Raw genomic sequence first — 21,254 nt, 5'->3', positions numbered from 1 at the left:
CAACTTTAGAGTCAAAGAAATCCATTTTCATCCAAACACTGTCCGGACAGACTGAAAACGTGCAGCACTGGAAAGAGGACCCCGCCAACCCCGCGGGGTGCAGGCAACGGAGGCCTCCAGCCGTCCAGGTCTTCCTCCTCTCCTGGCATGGCTTTTTGTTTTTTTAATCAAAGCGCACAGCTTTGTCCTTATCCTCAGCTCTCTTACCCGAGCTCCTGATTTCAACGTGGTTACTTTTCACTGCCACCTCTGTGTGTCCCTGTCTGTGTCGCTGTGTTAAATACTCTTGCCCGGCCAGCGGTCTGTCCTGTAAGATCTCTTACAGACAGCTGCGCACACACACATCTTTCTCTAGGTGAAGGGGAGCTGTTTTCATCGGAGCCTGACCAGTGACTCTGCTTCACCGTGAACTCCGAAGTAACCTGGAGATAAAACGGTGGACAACACGGATAACTCACTCACAACTCACTCACCTTCCAGGCGTATCCTCGGGTCTCGCCACGACACACACCCCGTCCTGCGGGTGCGGAGACCAGCCGAGGCAAACCTCTCCCTGCCCAGATGTGAGACCGTGTTTTGCTACCAGACCAGCAATGTTATTCATAGGCTCAGGGACATTCAGAGGAAGCAAACAAAAAAAATCAGGCATGGTGGCGGATTTTTTTAATAGTTATATTTCAAACAGGTACAGGAAAGAGCGGCAGAAGACCCTGGGTGTGCACAAAGGCACGCACACACGCACACACACACACACTTCCATCTGAGCTGTCAACACCGCCCTCTCACCGCTCCCCTTTGGTTAAAGGGCCAATCTTCCAGGGGCCACAGGGGGAGAAAACCACAACTGCACCAGGCTCCTCCAGGCACAGGACCCTCGAGCGAAGGTCTCCTCTCGAAGGCACTTCCAGCCATAAAAAAGAGCACAAGTTACAGGAAAGAGGAGCGTGCCCCCCTCCCATCCACCAAGGGGACTCACCTTCAGTTCGAGCCTTCTTCACTCCAAAGGGCTCTGGATCTTCGAAGCATCTCTTGCGATTGGCTCCCGCACTAGTATGATTAGGGAATCGGTTCTGATGGCCCCCGTTTATGGGGCCGTTATCATAGAAACGGCTCAGGTGACAGTTCTGCAGGTTCAAGAGAAACTGGGTGCACTCTTGGAAACCCTGGGTTTGAGCAATGTCTGCTGCTGTCAGGCCACTGGCGTTCCTCAGGCTGCGTGACACAAAAACACCGAATTACACCCCGCCGAGCGCTCACCTGTCTCTGCTCCTGCTGACCTGACTGACTAGCTCAAGGGGCGGCAAGAGGACACGGAGGTACCGCGAGCCTCCCTTACGGGGGAGCTCTGGTCCTGCTGCCATGCTAACGGGGCTCTTGTGCACATGTGATCGCTAAGCGAGGTCGGGAGATAGGCATTTAAAAATCAACACGCTCAACTTTAAAAAAGGCATCTTCCTATTCAACTTCTCAAAATCATTTCTTAGGTCAGTCTGAAGAACCTAAATTTATGCTGACTTCAGACTTAACCTGGAACTGAATTCTACGTTATCTGCATAACTGTAATAATCCATTCCTTTAGCTCGAGTAAAATCATAACAAACAAACATGTACTGGAATTGTCCATGGCATTCGTAACGATCGGCTTCCTTAAAACAGCGCACCGACAAGCCAGATTTGATACTAGCCCGTGACACTGTAAGTGGAGGTCTGGAAGGAGGTCCTGACGACAGAGAACTTACCACTGGGGGAGACGCGAGAGGCCAAGTGTGTGGGTCTGATGCGGCTCTCTGGCCCGCTCCGGAAAGCCTGCGGTGGGAAGACGCCGGCATCGGGAGCATTTGAGCGGGGGATTCCTGGGGTCCCGTCCCGGGGCGGGGAAGTCCTATCACTGTTCAGAGTGCACACCGCGGCAGCTCGTGTGGCCGGCCATGCCAACAGATGGAAGGCTGGCGTCCCCTACAGCAGCCAAGACACAAACTAAAGTAGGAGGTGCCGGCAGAAGGCGAAGGGAACCACCTCAATCCCACAAATATGTAAACCTCCACCAGGAAATACTACATACTAACGGCAAGACGAGAAAAACACCCTGCCCCATGAGGTCAAGTGCAAGCCAGGGAGATAGGCCGATGGAGTGAGAGTGCGCACCAGAGGGGGGCCGGCTCCCGCGTCTGCTCGGCTGAGCGAGGCCACCGGCCTGCGGTCTCACCGAGTGATTGACGCAGCATGGCAAGGCCTGCTCCCAGCATGGACGTGAACGTGGAGTAAGGACTGCCCGGCAGGGACAGACCGGGGTTCTCACCGTGAAGAGAACGAGCCTTTCCAGCCCTCATGCGCCTAATGCTGCAACTGAGAAATGAGAAACCTGTACAGTTTCAGATCACCGTGAACACGTCTCTGCTCTTTAAAGCCCAAGATAAAGAAATGTATCCTACGAGTCGGAGACAGGCCGAAGCCCAAACTCGGTTTGATCAGATATAAAAAAGACAAGATCTGAGAATCACAGAAACCCAGCAAGTTTCCTACTCGAGTGCAGAACCACTGGGGCCCAGACCTGCCACTCTGATTTCGTGTCTAGGAACCCTAACGAGTATTCCACAGCGGGGTATTATTTTGATGGTGATGGAGGAGCCAAACGGAAAGGCAACGCCGACATGAGGACACTGTGAACTACGTCACTTCCTCGTACATAAAGTGACCACACAGTTAGCTTCCGAAGCTGCCACGCTCCTGACAGGACAACAGTAAGCCAGGTGTTTAGCTGAGTGAGTTTTTTAATTTTCAGGGGCCGCCCCCAGTGCCATCGTCCAGAAAGGTCTACTCCGTCAAGAATGTGGGGGCGTCTGGGCAGCTCAGTGGGTTAAAGCCTCTGCCTTCGGCTCAGGTCCTCATCCAAGGGTCCTGGGATCGAGCCCCGCATCAGGCTCTCTGCTCAGCGGGGAGCCTGCTTCCTCCTCTCTCTCTGCCTGCCTCTCTGCCTGCTTGTGATCTCTGCCTGTCAAATAAATAAATAAAATCTTAAAAAAAAGAAGAAAGAAAAAAAGAAAGAATGTGGACACGGTAACAGGTAGCCATATGGAAAAAAAAGTCTAATTCTTCCAAATTTTGAAAAATGAAGACCTGGAACATACGCCAAGTTTATAAAATGATCTCTTCTACACAGAGATAGGGACTTGCTCCCCAGCATCCGAGAACACGGAGCCAGGCTGACGGAAGGGAGGACTCTCGGGCAGCCCAGAGGATGACGGGGAGCAGCTCACACGGTCCGAAGCGGCATCCGCCGCCACGACCTCACGGAGGAAAACACGACAGCAGCTGTGGAGAATTTCCAAAACACACTCAAAGCCTTCACTTTCCATTCAGAAACAACACCAGACTGGACTCAGGTCAGAATAGCAAGCAGACTGTTTTCCCAAGGAAATACAGCCTTAAAGACAAGCACTGACTGCTGCCCACCTCCAGGGACTCTGGGGACGGCCCACGTTTGGGTGGGGGCGTGTGCCGGGACCCGCGACAGGAAGGCAAGGTCCCCCCCGACCGTCAAACACTCGCACACGTGAGTTACAGATTCAAAACTCAACAGAAGGACCGGGGCCAGCCCACACCATGTGCGCCCGCGTGCGGACGGGGCAGACAAGAAGGCACAGTCGCGGCTCAGACCGGACAGACTCTGGGCTGCACACACCTCGGCGGGACGAGAAGTCAGATCCAAAAGGGAGATCAAGACATTCTAGGAGACGAAGGAGCAGAATCTGGGACGTAAGGGGGCTGTGGAACAATTAATCAGGAGCTAATAATTCTGGCACTGTCCCTACAGGATTACCAGAAACAGGGACACATGCTATCTTCTCTCTGCTCCCAGTAAGCTACAGACTTCCAGCTACATGAGCAGACCCTTGAACAAGGAGGGACTGGGGGGTACCGACCCCTGTGCAGCCGCAAACCCACCTGGAGCTGCTGACTCCCCAAAACTTTACCACTGAGAGCCTACTGTCGTCCAGAACATCTACTGATAAGATAGTGTTCATGAATACGTATTTTATACGTTACACGTATTATATACTATATACTTACAATGAAGTAAGCCAGAGAAAAGAAACTGTTAGTAAGGAAATCACAAGGAAAATATATTTACAGTATGTACCGTATTTATAAAAACAAATCCACATATGACAGGACGTGCACAGTTCAGGCCCCCGTTGTTCAAGGGTCAACGGTGTGTTCCTTCCCTTATCACTGAGCACTGACTGCGCACGACATAGGGCTCACGCTCTTCTCCAGCCAAAGGATCTCCAAACACCAGACCCGGTCGCATACCAACAGGCCTCCCCACTTCCGGACTGTCACCCCCCCCATCGTCTACCTGACAAACGTCCGACCCCCGAATTCTGTTCTGCTTACGCCGTAGCGCGCACGCTAAGACACTGCCCGCACAGGAGCGCTGGGGCACGCTGATCCCGAGGCAGGTGCTCCCCCTTCAGAGGGCGACACGCTGCCGGCGCCCGCTCCTGGGACACGCCCGCTCACAACCACTCAGGTCTGTCCTTTCGGCCCCAAAGCGGCCACGGACCAGATGGAGCAACAGAGCAAGGCCAGGTCATTCGTGGACATTGACACAAGAATTTCATGTAATTTTAACTTGTCACAAAATAATTATTCTTTTGATTTTTGTTCAACCACTGAGAAGGGTACAGATCATTCTCAGTTTACGGGCCACACACACCAACAGCAGACGGGATGGGCTGAGTAACACGTGACCGGAAGACGCTCCTGCTAACCCGTCCTCTTTTTATGAAACGTGTCTGTCCATGGGTTCCTCAAAGCTCTCTTTCTAGAAATTTTATGTACTACTCAATTCAAACAAACAACTTTTAAAAAGCTGCCAAATCGGTTAAATCGCAGAATGTTAAGTACCAAGAAAAATATCCAGAGGGAAAGTACAAGCCGCCGAGAGCACGGTTGCCCCTGCTCCACTTGTGTGTTTTCTGTTAAAAGTTCTGCTGTCGGGGTGCGTGGGGGGCTCAGTGGGTGGAGTCTCTGCCTTCGGCTCAGGTCATGATCTCAGGGTCCTGGGATCGAGCCCCGCATCGGGCTCTCTGCTCAGTGGGGAGCCTGCTTCCTCCTCTCTCTCTCTCTGCCTGCCTCTCTGCCTACTTGTGATCTTTCTCTGTCAAATAAATAAAAAAAAAAAAAAAAAAAAAAGTCCTGGTGTCTTAGGATCAGGCCACGTGATGCTCACGATGAGGGACGTGGAAATGGCCTTCACCAGCCGGACTCCCTCAAGCCACCTTTTCACAGCTCAGTAAGCAGAGGGGACTTTCAAACACGAGGACTTTTCCACATTTTCCACTTTTCCACATCGAGGACTAGAATAAGGAATCATTAAATGGAATCGTTCTCAAAACCTGGACTTTTTAACAAGAGAGGCTCACAGCTCTTTCAATCTGGTTTCCACATATGCTTTTCCACCTCGTTCCAGAGTGCTTCCATTCTGTTGTTGCAAGAGCTGCAACAGTGACCCTGGTGACAACACACCATCCATTTATCAAACCAAACTTTGGTGTTCCGAGTTGAAACAGAAATGAAAACTGCGCTCCCTCTCTTACCTTCCTGCCAGTCAGGGGCTGTGGCTGCGACCTGGAAGCAGGCAGGACGGCTCTCCATCTCCGTGACGTGCTAGGTCTGGACGGTACTTTTTACTTCATTCATTTTAGAGAGAGGAAGACTGAGTGTGCGCAAGCAGGGGAGGGACAGGACAGAGAGAGAACCCCAAGCAGACCATCCCCTCCACCGCAGGCTGAGTGAGAAGCCTGTGTGGGGCCCAGGGTTTGATCTCATAACCTGAGCCGAAACCAAACCTGGCCACTCACCCGACGGTGCCGCCCCCGCCCAGCACGTTTCACCCTGCGGTGTGCACGGGCACGTGGGGCACGGCTGCGCCGCACTCCTCTCAAGGTCAGGTGTGGGGCTGGGCTCAGTCTCAACTAGTCTACACACGCTATCCAAAGGGAACATTCTAAAGTACCTGGAAGAAATTATTCACAAACACTCTCAAAACCTACACTTGACATGGAGACTGGGGGAGTGATGGCAACACACACATTATTTTTAGCCGAATCTTTTAAAAAAGCATCTGGTTTTGAATTTCGCATCTTCGGTGTGATGCACTTGGGTGAACACAGACTACGTGTGATCCGAAATTCACCTCTGTCCATTTTGGAAGACGGGGCCCCCGTGGACGCGCCGTGAGGTCGTTTCTAAAAGCTCTCCATTCACCCGCTCTGATATCCAGCTGAAAAATCTTTGAAACTGGGCAGAGATTTTAAAAATTAGACATCGATCACCTTGATGTTCAAAGTGGGTCTAGTGTGTTGAATTTCCAAAGTCAATGGTCTTAAAGAAAAAAAAAAAGAGTTGACAGGATCAAAATTTGGGGGGGGGGGTGTTGGGGGAGGGGTCACTCTGCCACAGCGCCGGCACCTGTGGGTTGAAGCTCCTGGGACACTCAAAGACTATGAAAGTGATCTCAGAGCAAGCCACCCATGTCCTCCCGGGGCACCTAGCACTGTCCCCGAAGCGCAGTGTGGAAACACGGAAGACACGGAAAAATCGTCACTGTGAGTCCGATCTTCCGGCCTCCGCTGCGTAACTGACAAAGAAACTGTTACTTTTTTAAGCTTTACTGACTAACACGCAAATGCTGAGATACGGTGCTTTCTGCGGTGACGTTCTGAACAGACAACTCAAGTGTCCTGTACTGAGGGGCCCTCCCTAGAGCACCTGGAGAAAATGTCCCCCGGTGGCCAGTTAGTCCTTTGTTCTCCACTTACAGTGTCACGCCCCTGGAAGAGACGAGAAGCCGTTCCGGTAGGAACAGTTTTTTCTTTAATTTGAGAAACCACGGATCAAGCAATCACCAAAATATCACGTTTGGCATCTGAGCCGTCACATCTCCTTCAGGATGCTTTCTTTTTGTTAATGCCATGGGACAATGAAAAGATAGCCACAATTTTTCTATAAATAGTATTTCTGTTAAAATTCTGATCTCAACTTAACTATTGTTAGTTACAAATAAAAGGTAGGTATCATAAATTAGGGTAAGCAAAGCATGCAAATCTAGACTCTATATCTGAATTCCTAGATTAGCATTAAAACCAATCACCGCAACAAATACCTCAACCGTGTGGAGAGAGGAAGCCATACTGAGCACTCAATGCCACAACCGTAAGGTTTTCGGAGAAGCACCTGTGGCAGTTCTCAGCGGTTTCTATATGGAGTGCTCCCCCTTTCTAGGGTTACTTGAAAAAATCAAGTCAATTCGAATTACGTAGCTGTAAGACATTGACACGTGTAGGTTTTACAGATTCAGAATCTTCTCTGTGATTTAAAACGGGCAATGGTTCATGACACAGGACACTGAAATAATAAGGGATCACATATTCGCAGGCAACATTTGGATTAAAAGTACATAGACACACACGGGGTGCAGAGGCGCGGTCGGTGCGCGGGGCCGCCGTGGCTCCGCGCCGCTGCCTTTCCTCCTGCAGCCACTTCCGGCAGGAAGCCCATTTAAATATGTCAATATTTCAACACAAGTTTCACAGTATGGACTAAAAACCATTCACTCACGATTCTGGTACTTTAAAATTTGGTATGCTGAATCTCAAATACATTAGTAACTATTCCTAGATGGAAATAAGCAAATACATGGAATCGTTAAAAAAAAAAAAAAGATAAAAAAAAAAATCACTAAATGTCCATTTGTACAGACAACATTAGCAAACATCTAAAATTTCTTCAGTAAAAGAAAAACATGTATTTTTAACCCTTTGGTATCCAAACTCTTAAATTACGAAGACTTTAAGTACAGTCTTCAGATAACAAGAGGAAGAAACTATTTTTTAAACTATTTACCTGAATACATTTGGTGCCAAGTTTTCATTTCAAGGTCAACATCGCTGAGGGCAGTTTTGCTCTGCAAGTGAACCCCAATCATGTTTGCATACGTTAAACAGAAGAAGAGGGTCATTTCAGGGAGGCTGGTCAAAGGCTTCATGGGCTCCCGCAGTAATTTAGCGGAGGAAAAAGAGATTTGGAAATCACCGGCTACTTGAAAGCACTGTTTAGGAAAGCAGGGATTAAACAATGATCTGAGTCCATGTTACTCAAGGTGTTATGAGACGAATCAAGACTCCACACGCGTCCACAGCTCCCGGGGCGCTGGGTGGGCGGAAAGCACTTCAGAGCTGTCTGGGGAAGCCCCTCCTGCCCCGGGCCGGCAGCTTCTCTGGCACGAGGGAAAGAGCCAGGAACCAGCAAGACGGGACAGGTCTGCCGGAGTGACACCGAGGTAAGGGAGGCAAGACTCGGGGAGGAGGGTGTGAATGCAGAGCCCCAAGTCAGAAACGAGTTCAGATTTACAGTTCCAATAAAATCCACAGACTGCTATTCTGAGGGGCAAACATGTGAACCCACGAAAAGAAACTACAAATTCCAAACACGAGTGAAGAAACGGCTGCCACAGGGAGCGTGCGCTACATCTGGCCTCGGGCAGGAGCTACGAACAAACTCCCCAGGGGACATGACATGTGCTCGAGGCAGGCAGTGCCCTAAAGGGCGTTTTGCCTCCAGAGGGCTCTCTGGGTAAGCGCACAGGGCTGGATCATAAACATGACCACCAATCATAAACTGATCTAAACCTACTCAATTTCCATTGAGAATGGCTCAAAGTTCAGTAGTGTAGATGTTTTTGTGACATTAAAACAAAATCCATTAAAATCACATTTTAGATGTTTGTGACTCCAGCCAACTGTGCCTGTTTTCTAAATTAGGCAAGAAGGATGCTTCCAGAGCGAGTCACTGAACCGGCTTACGTCAGGCTACCAAGGCTTCTCCGTTATCTGATGACCGGTGGAGCTGTCCGCGGGGTCAGACCAGTTCAGCTGGAATGCAGTAGCTGCCCATCTGAAGAGCCGGTCGCCATGGAACCGGTGGCTTCCACAGAAACGCTCTCCTATCGGCTGCTCCGAGACTCTGCCACGACCTCATTCAACAGCAGCACCCGGCACCCGTGTGGCGGGGCACGAAATGGGCCAGCAAATCTGCCCCAAACCCCAGCCAACGGTGGTTTCAGTCTAAATCCTACTGGTCCCTGTATTTCTACTCAGAGGCATAAAAAAGGCAATTTCAATACCTGGTTGACATGGAAACATTCACTTTACTGTCAAGAAAACGGAGTAACTGAAATTAACTGATGCCCAGGTACTGAGAATAATGATAATCTGAGGCTTGGAATCTGTAGTTTACCATGTCAGTACTCGGACGGTCTTAGCCATCAGCAAACAAACAGCAAGTCTTCTTGCTTTCTCCAAAATCATATAGGCAGACTCTTACACTGCTACTCATTTAATCACCAGAAAGAAAGAAGAGGCAATGGTGGTTGACAGGTTAGCCCGTGCCTCTCCTCTGATGCAGACCCCTGAGAGGGGGCAGCCCTTGGCAGTGGCTGCAGGAGCAGACGGACCGTCACAAGAGCCAAACGTAGGACGGGGACAACCTCACTTTCAAGAACTCGAAAGGTGCCGGCCGTGCTGGAGAAGCCCGAGAATGACAAGCGTCTGCAGAGGTTCCAGTAGTTTAACGTATGCAGACACTGGACCCGGCCACAGAAGCACCGCTCCATCCCATGGAGCTGCACCGTGGTAGGCCAACAACGACAAACGACAATGACCGTCGTAGAAGCCAGAAACAAAACCTCACGAGAAAAAGAAAACTTGGCACCAAAACTCGAGATGTAAAATAAGAGAAGGAAAAAAAAAACTCCATCAACATACTCACGTGTGGTGCTAGAAAATGTTACACATGGTGCCCAGCGCTGACACGCCCCACCATGCAGATGCGGCCTCTATCGACAAGTGAGTCACACAACAAACCACTCTAGCCACAGACGTGGGGCGCGCTTGCACTCATCATTATCTACCCAGTGACCAAAAAAAGCAGCAACTTAAGATTTTGGCCACTTTATGAAGCTGATACGTTAAAAAAAAAAAAAAAAAGTAGGAATTAATAACAAAATTAATAATCACCACCAAGTGTGACAAAATACTGGTAGGAGACAGCTTTCGATCTCTTCACAGGAAAAGGAAAGGTTCACATTATAGCATGTAATATGAAGAATTAATAATCTGGCTCATTGTGAACTGGAAAAAACATAAATCACTTTAGGTAAGTAAATTAACACTGTGCCCCTCGATCCTCTTAAGACACAAAACAGAACAAAACAAAAAGGCATTGTATTAGCTAGGACTACTCTTTACCATGCGAGCACTACAAGTAGGACAGATCTAAGTACCATAATTTGAGGGGCTCAAACTATCCCCTGTAGGTAGGCTAGAAGTGTTACACTATAAAAATGTACAGAACAGACATCAAAAAGCAATTTACAAATTAGCTTCCCAGCAAAACTGGCAATTTCTCCAGATGTTAAAACTAAGTAATCACTAAGTAAGCACATATACAATTGATTCTTTGTGCTCTGTCTCCAGGCCAAAGACTTAGAATTTTAAGAATCGCTTTTGGCTAGGCGGCTCAAGCTAAATATTTCTTCTAAAAAACATCTGAAGGTTCAGGCAAGGGAAGTCACCACAGTGCAGGGTCTCGAGGGAGTGGCTCTCATAGTGAGAAGGAAAACCAGCCCGGCACTCGAGGCCAGGCTCAGTCACACTTGGTGGGAAAGAGACACTCGAGGGTCCTGTAACCAAGGACAGAACTGTAAATAAAAGGTTCTTATTTTAGAAAGACACCTATTAAAAAAAGGATATAGAGATAAATATTTATTGGCTCAAAGGATTAAGCTACTCATTGAAATGAAGAGAGCTAATATGTACTAGTAAAATGTTCAGGATCAATTAGACTATTGTTTAGAAAAATAAGTCATTAAAAAGGTCAATTTCTAATTATTATTTCAACAAATGACAAGTGATTTAACTACTGATCTTATATGACTCTATTTCATAATCAAAGCTTCTGTTATTAAAATTAAAGATTTGAGTTTTTAATTTAAACGCAGCTAAAAAAAATGCACATATAACTTCACTTTGAAGCAATCCATTGAGAATCGTCTCATATTGCATAATACATATTCGTATTATCCAGCGTTTTTACGTTACCTGAAGTCAGAGCTATACGAAATCACGAGGTGCCCTGCAATGTAACAGTTAACACAGGGCGTACTTACAGGACCAGATTTCTACGGAAATAAAAGATCCAAGCCCAAACTAATGACTGAACAACATAATACTTAACTGAAACAGAAGCTAAGATCCTAGGGGCCGAAGACAGCCCCTGGCATTATGCGTGGCATTAGTTAAGCTGCATGGTTTGCTACCCAGGATCCGTTTTCAATGAATCTGTTATAACAGAGTCAAAACCATGAAGTGGAAACCAAAGGGTTAAACTAGGGTAGTTCTGGGGCTTTACTTCTCCCAAAGTCTAGATTTTCACATTTCCAATTAGAATAGCGTGGGGTCTGTAATTAATCTTTAAGAAATATTCAAGACACTCCAGACAGAGAAGCTGACATCATAGTTACTCAGGTTATCCAGCTCTAGAGCTTACATCAACACTTAAGGGTAAAAACCGCATCCATTGTGTTAATGCCGTGAACTGCGGGAGAAAAATGTTTACAATATCAATCTTTCAGATCAAGTTAATACAAATGAATTTAATACCTAAAATAAACGTTTAATGCCATGGCTGGCTAAGGACTTCTGCACCTAAGCCCACATCTTTAAACTAATGCACTGAAACATTAACACTTTCCGTCAAACCACGCGTAACTAGCTCACGTAAACTGGATAAAACAAGACTATAATCATGTCACCGGCCTCAAGGGCTCAGAGGGAGTCTGAAGGCTCTAATGTACATGGCTCTGTTTTACAAGTAGTGATAAATCATTTAGAGTCAAAACAGGCTCTAAAACATAAGGTTCTCACATCTGCTAAGAGATGAGAAAATCGCAACTAAGCGAAGCTAACTCTCTGCCAGGGCTGGGCCAGAGAGGCCCGACAAGACGTTCTAGCCCAATGCAAGGGCCTCACTGCGAAACGAACACTGGCAAGAGTAAGTCTGACGACTTGCCCGTGGTGACACGACGCGCTAGCGGCCGAGTCAGCAATGCCAGGTCCTGGCGTACTTAGCTCACTGCTTTCTCCCTCGTCGCACGCTGTGGCGGCAACAGGCCTGGGGTGCCGAGAAGCAGCTCCCCCCGCCAGCCGTCAGCCCGCACCAGAGCCTGCACCCGCGCCAGCGGACCTACCACGCGGGGCTGTCCCGCTACCGGAGACGCCGGGGGAGGGCCCCGCCTGCTCAGGACGAGCCGCCTGTGAGCACCGCGCCCCGACCGCGTCTCTGCGGGACAGATACGCGAAGGCACTTACTCGATGTGGGCCCCGTTGGCCACCAGGGCACTGATGCAGTCCAGGCTCCCGGAGCGAGCTGCCTTGTGAATGGGGGTCTCGCCCTCACAGTCCTGCAACAACAGAAGGACACACGGCATCAGATCCAACAGGAATCGGATGTTTTCAAGTAAGATAACGGACACAGACAGAGCACCTCATCCGTCCTGGAGACCAAACACCACGCAAGTCAGATCTGACGTGGCCAGAGACACGGCGGAAAGTCAAAGTCGGCCACGGAAGAGGCGCGTTCTCCTGAATCCCTGCATCAAGACCAGAGAGTCGCGGGGCCTCTCCAGCGGCGACAGCACGGACACGCCACAGCGACAGCGGGAAATCATCTTACGGCGGAGCTCAGCACAAATGAGTTGTATACAAAACCCAGAACAATGATCCTCTAACAGGTTAACAAAGGGAACGGAGGCCAAGGCCCGGCACCCGCTCTCCGCGTCCCGCTCTCCCGCGTCCCGCTCTCCGCGTCCGGTCTGCCCACGGGGGCCCCTCGTACCTCCAGTCCTAATTACGCCCACACTTTATAGACAAGGAGGGTTGAGGTCAAAGGACCACAGATGAGCAGAAGAGGACTTGGGGCCACACGCAGCCAACTTCACCCACAGACCGCAGGAAGGCCGCAGCAGCGCGGGAGCCGCGCTTCGGAGCTCGGCCGGAGAAGGCAGGGGAGCCGAGCGGCGCTGGGAAGGGCAGTGGGGTTAGTTAGTTGGCGCTGTCTGAGCGGGACAACGTCCGAAACGCGCTGCCATTCACAGGCGCTCGGGTTTGTAAGCGGGAGAGGGATGCAGCCATCAAGGAGAAGCCGTTTCTGTGGGGAACACGGGGGCAGGACCTCCCGCCTGGCGCCGCAGCACCGCGCCCGAGTCATCACACCTCCCGGTGCCTGGATGGCGAGCCTGGCAGCAGAGCAGCACCCCCACCGCCCCGTAGCAAAGTGTGTGTGGGGGGGGGTGCAGCGCGCATGGCCCCGAGGACAGTTCACTCAGAAACCAGCACACAGCCGAGCCCCTTCCCCCGCGCACCCGAGCTCACGGGCAGGTCCCAGGGAGCCAGCCCAGGAGACGCGTGCCAGCTGCTTCTCCGGCAGCACGTAACCTCAGACACTCCAGCGGGCCTGGACAGGAAGGTGTGAGCCCGACTGGATGTGCCCTCAGAGTAAGAATGAACCCATTTCTGAAGAAAGAAAGAGAATTCCACGTGGCTACCTGGGGAGCCATCCAGTGAATGAACTCAGATTCTTTTTTAAAGGCTTATTTATTTATTAGAGGGGGCGGTGAAAGCGAGAGAGCGTGAGCAGGGAGAGAGGCAGAGGGAGAAAGAGCTGCCCCGTGGAGCAGGAAGCCGATGCGGGACCCGATCCCAGGACTCTGGGATCATGATCTGAGCTGAAGGCAGACGCTCAACCGACTGAGCCCCCAGGCGCCCCTCAGCTTCTTAACAAAGCAAAAACGTACCCCATCCTCCCAAACAGGTGCGGAGGGGACAGGAGGAATAGAATCAGGACAAGTGACACTTGTACCTGAGAACTGCCAGGAGGAGTGGTGAGGGCACTGACGGGAGGTGGCAGAGCCTCTGCCGTTTCCCACCCCCCAGAAACAGAAAAGGGTTTTAAAGCTACCGTTGGGGTAAGAAAGGCACGTCCACGTCTCTCTATCACTTCAAGAAGACGGTGGGACAGTAACAGAGGACAGAGGAGGAAACCAAACCCACTCTCGTGGGCCCTCCAAGAACACCCTCAGGCCGGGAGAGGAGGGACAAGCATTGAGGAACACGTGGCCCAGACAGCAAGACCAGGAGCCATTTCAATTACTCACGTCTCCAGCCCAGGCAAGTCACATTCCAAAACTACCAACGACTTTGGAGTGCGATTCCAGAAGTCCTGTGGGCAAACTGAGTGACAGGGGGAAGTGGGAGCTGCGCCACGAGTCTGAAGACGGGCAGGTCACCTTGAACGGTGGTTACAGAAACTAGCTGACTTCTAATCTGGCTACAAGAAGCTAGAGAAGGGACCTGTGTCCCCAAACCCTAGAACTCTAGAACGGGAGTAAAGAGACGGTGGCCTGTAATCCTTGCAGGACTGTGGCCCGGGGGGCGTGGCCAGACCCACCGAGAACAAATCTCCTGGAGACGGACTTCCTTTCTCTGTGTCCAGACGGCACAGGCTGAGTCTCAGCGACCCCTCGCGTCAAGTCTGGAGGCCGCAAACGTCTCTGTCAGCCCCGGGAACGATGAACTGACAGTAACCACTGGGCCAGAAGACGGACTGGAAGGTGGACAGAACTAAAGCAGGAGAAGAAATGCCAGGGCAGGTCCAGAAACACAGCACGCACGGAGTTGGGTTTAGGAAATCCTGGATCTGGTTCTGGAACAGCCTGTGTGGGAGACGAGGAACCGTCCACCTCAGGCTGGGTCAACACTGGGGGGCGGGGAGCTAACACAAGGGCTGCTGTGACTTCCGAGGTCAGCGGGGGCCTGTCCCAGCAGGCCCGCTGCCACGCCCCACACAAGGGGACAGCTGACGTGCACACCGCAGCCGAGACCCTGTCGGCAGCCGTGCCCGGACACCCAGTGACCCCGGGTGACAGCCTCGGATGCCAGAGGGCTTGGGGCTGCTGGGAGGGGTGGGGTCTGGGGACTCCTGTGCTGGGAGCAGAGCGCAGAGGGCCCCACACGGGACTACCGAGAGCGGCAGCCCCTAGTCCAGAGCAGAGACTGGGCTGCTGTCCCAGGGCACATGAGAAAAAGCTTCTAGATTTAGATGCTCTGAAAGGCAGAACCACCAGAGGGGAGCCTGGGGGGCTCATGAGGTGAAGCGTCTGCCTCGGGCTCAGGTCCTAATCTCAGGGTCCTGGGATGGAGCCCCGCGCGCCCTGGGCTCAGTGGGGAATCGCTTCGCCCTCTGCTCCCCACCACTCACCGCACCTGCTCATACTCTCACAAACACACAAATAAATACATAAAATCTTAAAAAAAAAAAAAAAAGAAAAAGAAAGCCAACAGAATATTCTAAAGGTCCATATCATCTATCCCTATCATTCATGGACTATCCGTACTTCATTAACAAGGACACGGAGCTCGAGGACTTGCCCCAGGCCAGGGAGCAGAGCCAGGTGAGAAGGCAGCCCAGCCCCGGGGGCCCCGGTGCGCTGCTAGGACAGGGCAGGGAGGAGGCAGCAGCAGGAAGGGGCAGGGGTGACAGGCGTGCCTGGCGCAGGAATGATGTGGGGCCGAGAGCCACAGCCCCTGAACACACCGATCACGGTGACGAGCGCTTAGCTCTGCCCTGTAGGTGGCCACTGAGTGACCCGTGGGGGAGGGGCTGGTCACCAGCAAGGGGTGAATCTTGGGAAAGACGGCGAAGCAGAGAGGAAACGTGCTGTTCCGCACAGGGCAGGCCCGTGAGGATTACTGACGGGAAAGGCAGACGCAGGCGGCTGGGAGGGAGAGGCCTGAAGGCGGCCCTGCAGAGCCACAGGCACAAGCCCCTGCACACGTCCACCCTCGGGGCGGGATCTCCGCGGGGACCTCCGCACCCCCGAGTCCTCTACACCCACCCACGTGTCCACACAAGAGCCCCCGGAAGCCAAACTCTCTCCTTGAGGTTTTCTCGAGGAGGTGAAGGCAACAGTGACACGCCCCGCGAGAAGCTGGCGCACGCGGGGGCGCGCACACTTCCACGCCAGGAGCCGCCGTGCTGACCGAGGCAGGCAGACGGCGGCCCGACCCTTCTGCCGGCATCCGGGCGTCTCACGGCGGCATGTGCACGGGAAGTCGAGCCGCTGCGTGGGCAGGGGAGCCAGGAAATCTGGGCTCCGGGCCAGACGCCTTCAGTCACCAGCAGGGATGTGGACCAACCACTTCGGGTCGCCGCGGGTCTCACTAAGTCACGGAAGGGGCCAAAGGGCTCTCGGAGCAGAGAGCACGACTGCGGGAAGGGCCTCCTGGCCACGAGTGACTGTACACACAAATCCCAGCTAGCCCGGAGGTTAACATATCAAACTCTAATTAGGGCCCCCGTTTAAAACTCAACACCATGTAATTATAACTGGAAACAGACAATAAAGACCACATTAGTCCTCGGCACGCCCTTACCGGTTTGTTAACGCTGGCCCCGGCTTGGATCAGCCAGAGGAGGCACCCGGGGTGTCCCCCGAAAGCAGCGATGTGGGCAGGGGTCTGTGCATAGCGCGTCGTGGAAACGTCCAGCGTGGCCCCGGCTCTCACCAACTGGATCAGGCACTCCAGCTGTGAAAACGGCAGGAGGGGACGACACATGTCAACGTTGTGCACCTGCACATGCTACCCCGACAGTTTCAAGTCTGTGATGAGGACAAGTGGCATTTCTTGTTACCCAGCATTTTCTCTGCTTAAGGGAACAACAGAAGTCATTCCTTCCCAATACAAATTTTAAAAAAGCATTAAGAAAAAGTATTCTTCCTTATGCTGGTTAAAAAAAAAGTTGGTTCACAGGAATAGGGAGTCACAAACACTGATGCCACAGATGTTTAAATATTCTGCTCTTCCTACAACCGAAAAATTCAAAGACTGAAATTCCAAGACTTCCATCAAAACCGGGTCTTGGGGCGCCTGGGTGGCTCAGTGGGTTAAAGCCTCTGCTTTCGGCTCAGGTCACGATCTCAGGGTCCTGGGATCGAGCCCCGCATCGGGCTCTCTGCTCAGCGGGGAGCCTACTTCCCTCCTCTGTCTTTGCCTACTTGTGATCTCTGTCAAATAAATAAATAAAACGTTAAAAAAAAACACCAAAAACTGGGTCTTGCCACTTTCACGCGCCCTGCCACAGGACAAAACCAGTGACTGGTCATTAAAAGCGACACAGCTGCAGTGAAAGCCCATTCTCGCCCATACACGAGGGCGCTCTGCACACCTTTACACACGCCAGATCCAAGGAGAGCTCGGCCAAAGCCCATCCTCCCGTCCCGTGTGCAGAGGGAGGGTGCACGGCCCCCCACCCCCGGCCCCAAACACCCCCTGGCTGGGGAGGAAAAGGCCTACAGCACATCCCAGCTGGTGCTGCCCACGGGCCTGAAGGGGACCGTGCGTGTGGTGAGATGCCAGTTTGGAGCCAGGCACGACGATAAGCCGGCCTCCGATGAGGAGCTCTGCACACTCCACAAGTGCCCACGGCAACCAGAGCTGTCCCACGAGGCCGGCTGTCCGCACACTGACTCTGCTCCTCCCACATGTCCTCAGAGGGCAGCAGCCCATTTCCCCTGGGTGGGGGGGAAACACAGAGCAGTGGGAAAGCCCTCGAGCTTGGAGGAAGGAGAGACGGCCACACCCTGATGTCCCCCTGCCTGTCTGATCCTTTCCGCAATTCCAGCCTTTCCTTGCGAGGGACAGGTCACCGCCACCCACGTTTGTGGGAGACGGACTCTGCTGCCAGGGGCACGCAGGTTCAACACCATCTGCGGCTTCAGGAACTAGAATCTGGGAGGGACGGCTGGTAAGGAGACACACCTTCCGTGGGCTTTTGCAGGTCGCCGTTCCTCCTGTACTGGGGGGGCGGTAAAAGTGCCCCCGGTAGTGACAAGGACAAGGGTTTCAAGTCCAAAATCAACCAAAGGGCATCAGAATCAAGAGCTCCCCAGACCTCGATCTGGTGCCCGTGGGCTTTAGGAAACTGGAGGAGACACTGCTCCGCACGACAGCTCGGACAGCCAGGGTGCTCGGGGACTCTACTGCCTCGTTCCCGGGAAGGGTCAGGGAAGCCGGCCTGGAAGATGGGGGTTCGCGAAGGGCTCCGAGCCAGCTGGGCTCCGGCCCAGGCCCCAGCACAGGGCGGGCCTCGCGCAGGTACATAGGGGGGCCGGGCCCGGCTGGGAGGGGCCGCCCGAGACCTTGGGGCCCCACTGCGGGCCTGACCCCGCACAGCCTCTGCGGGCATCTGGTGCCACGGCTGACCCACTCCGGGGACCCCCCCAAGTACACCCGCCACCCCGAGCTCGGGGGGCTCGCCTGCCTGTTGCACCGCCCCCGGCAGGCGCGGTCGGGCCGGTTCCGGCTCCCACCCGGCGGGACCCGCGGGCACCCCGGGCCGGTAACACGGCGAGGAGACACTGCGGCCAGGCTGCGAGCGCCGGACCGCACCGTCCTCCGCGCCGGGTCCTCCGCGCCGGGTCGCGCCCCAGGCGAGGACCGAGGGCAACGCGCGGGCCGGCCTGTCGGAGGCCGTCGGCGCGCAGCACGCGGACCGCAGACGCTGAGTCGCCCCGACCTCAGGGGGGCGGGGGGGGGGCAGGGTGCGGGTCTCGCGGCCCCGGCCCCCTCCCGCGGCCTCCCCGACTGTGCGGATGGCAGCGGCGGCCCCTTCCCGCCGGCGCCGCGGCCGCACGGTCGCCCAGGCCGGGCACTGCTCTGGGAGCCGCGGGGGCCGCTGGGAACGGCCGCCCAAGCCCGCACTCCCGCACTCCCGCAGTCCTCAGCCGCGGCCGCCGGCTCGAGGGCCGCCCGACTCCGGCCGCGGCCGCTCCCCCGCCCGCCCCGAGGGGCCGCGCCTCCGCCCCGCGAGCCAGGCCGCCGCAGGCGCCAACCGCCTCCGCCAGGGGTGACGCGCCCGCGGGGCGGCGGTTTGAAACTTGCGCCGCCGCACATGCGCCCGGGCCCTCGGGGCATCGTGGCCGCGGCGCCCGCTTCCGCCCCGCGCTCCCGGCAGGCCCCGCGGCCCCGCGCCCCCCGCGCTCCGCCACGGGAAAGCCGCGGAAAATGGCGCCTTAAAGCGCCCGCGCCCACCTTGCCGAAGTGCGCGGCCCAGTGCACGGGCGTCCAGCCGTAGAAGGAGTCCTCGGCGGCCAGCTGCGCGCGCGGCGTCCGCTGCAACAGCGAGCAGAGCGCGCCCAGGTCCCCGTCGCGGCAGGCGCGGTGCAGCGGGAAGCGGAGCGACAGCAGCTCCTCGCTGGAGAAGCCCGCCTCCACGCCCGCGCCCGTTCCTGCCGTCGACATGGTCCGGCACCGCAGAGCTCGGGCTGCCCGACCGAGAGGCCGAGGACGCGCAGCGAGCACCCGAGAGGCCGCCGCCGGAGCACAAAGGACCGCGAGTGCCGCCGCCGCCGCGTCCCGCCGGCTGCAGAGCGGAGCCCAGCGCAGCGCGCGCAAGGGGCGGGGCGGGGGCGGGGCCTGCCGGGCGCCGGTCTGAGGCGGGCGCCCGTGGACGCCGGGACTGTGGGCGGGGCCTAGGGCGTCGGGGGCGGGGCCTGGGCCAGAGGCGGGGCGTGGCGAGGCGGGGCGAGGGGGGGCGCCGGCGCCGGCGCCTGGCGTAGGAGGCGGGGTCTGGGCCCGGGCTCGGGCCTAGCGGGGCGGGGATGCGGCGGTCGCCTGGAGCGGGCGGCGGGGCCGGGGCAGGAGGCGGAGCCCGTACTAGCAGGCGGGGCCGGGGCAGGGAGGCGGGGCCCGGACTAGGGGGCGGGGCCGGGGCAGGAGGCGGGGCCCGGACTAGGAGGCGGGGCCGGAGCAGGAGGCGGGGCCCGGACTAGGAGGCGGGCCGCAGCCCGTGGAGCCCGGGGGAGTTCGGGGAGCTCCGGGATCCCGGGGATCCTGGAGCCGCGGCGCCCAATCCCGGGCCCGGCCGGTGGGGTCGGCTCTTGGCCGCGTGCGCCGTCCGGACCCCCGCCGCGCACTGTCCCGACCGGCCCGCGGGGACCCTGCCGGGAGGCCCGAGTCCCACCCGGCTCCGCCCTGGCGAGGCGCCTGCCTGTAGGGCGAGCCACGGGAGCAGCCGGCGGAACGGGGGAGCATCCTCCGTTGTGGCCGAAAATCAGTTTTCCAACAGATTTTGTAATGGTTATGAGTCATCCGTGAAAGTCAGTCCTGCGCTGTCGAGGAATAACCGCCGTCAAAGTCGTGGGTGTTTCCTTACCGTGTGGGGTCCCTTGGACCCGAGCTTTTCCTCCTGCAACGCTTCCCTCCCGTCTTCCTCGGAATTCGGGATCCCGGTCATTCGTGGGCAGCCGGAGGTCTGGCGCGGTGGAGGCCACCGGCCAGCGCTCGCTAATAAGGCAGAAGTGGACGGCCTGATGCCGAACGCAGGAGTCAGCCGGTTGACCGTGGTCCTCTAGGCGCACAACAAACGCGCCGACGACCGTGTGAATGCGGCACCTGGACAGGTGCTCCTGGCCCCTAAGTGAGCAGAAGCAGGAAGCAGCGCAGTGCAGGGAGCGGGCGTGATGTCTCAGGGGGTTACAGGCTATTAGAGGAGCAAGAAAGAAAAATACTTCAAAGAAAGAATATTTCGAGAGTTGAAGCAATGCCTTCTTCCTTTGGACCAGAAAAGTGGAACTCTGGTGTCCACGCATGGCGAGCTGGGTCCACTCCAGAAGCCGGCTGTTTTTCTTGCAGAGACCATGCTGATTTTCATCTGCTTACCCCGGTAGGGTGTATATCCTGATGATGACTTCCGTCCTTCCTGGGAAAGAGGCCCCCCATTTTGAAAAGGACGCCAGCATGCCTTGTCATCTGTCAGATGGACGGGGAGGGACCGCCCCTCTTTACTGTGCCAGCGAAGGTGTAAAAACTTAGGCACAGAGAAGCTTAGCGCTTGCACAAGGACAAACCTTGTGCCTGGGGCAGAGCTGAGAACAATAGCCAGACCTAGTTTCCAAACCAGTTAGAATTTTTTTACCCTTGGAATTTAGTTTGCATCAAGAGCCTTAAGGCTTAGCAAAATAAAGTAGGTTAGAGTGGCGCCATATGTAGAATGCCGTGACTTTCTGATTTTCTGAGTACTAGGACCAAGTAAGTATTTATGTAGCAGAACTAGATCAACACAGATACCAT

General features: G+C 54.7%; 1 protein-coding gene across 7 annotated transcripts in view; it reads right to left on the bottom strand.

Moving 5' to 3' along the window:
- Positions 1-19,582, bottom strand: part of ANKRD10 (ankyrin repeat domain 10) — a 31,755-nt gene extending 12,173 nt beyond the window's left edge. For 2 of the 7 annotated variants that reach the window (XR_009347125.1, XM_059144796.1), the window contains exons 1-4: positions 19,215-19,579; positions 16,557-16,709; positions 12,435-12,526; positions 977-1,212 (exon numbers count right to left, since the gene is read on the bottom strand). Coding sequence is in view for 6 of the 7 variants with exons in the window: in XM_059144796.1 (XP_059000779.1) it covers positions 977-1,212; positions 12,435-12,526; positions 16,557-16,709; positions 19,215-19,424 (691 nt within the window). In the remaining variant the exon portion in view is untranslated. Of the gene's footprint in view, positions 1-976; positions 1,213-1,739; positions 1,807-12,434; positions 12,527-16,556; positions 16,710-19,214 lie in introns of those variants that run through there. The other 5 variants (XM_059144798.1, XM_059144794.1, XM_059144795.1 and 2 more) reach the window with 5 other exon arrangements.
- Between the last annotated feature and the right edge of the window lie 1,672 nt (positions 19,583-21,254).

This window comes from Mustela lutreola, chromosome 13, assembly GCF_030435805.1.
Source record: "Mustela lutreola isolate mMusLut2 chromosome 13, mMusLut2.pri, whole genome shotgun sequence".
NCBI lineage: Eukaryota > Metazoa > Chordata > Mammalia > Carnivora > Mustelidae > Mustela > Mustela lutreola.
This window is presented reverse-complemented; position numbering and strand designations above follow the sequence as displayed.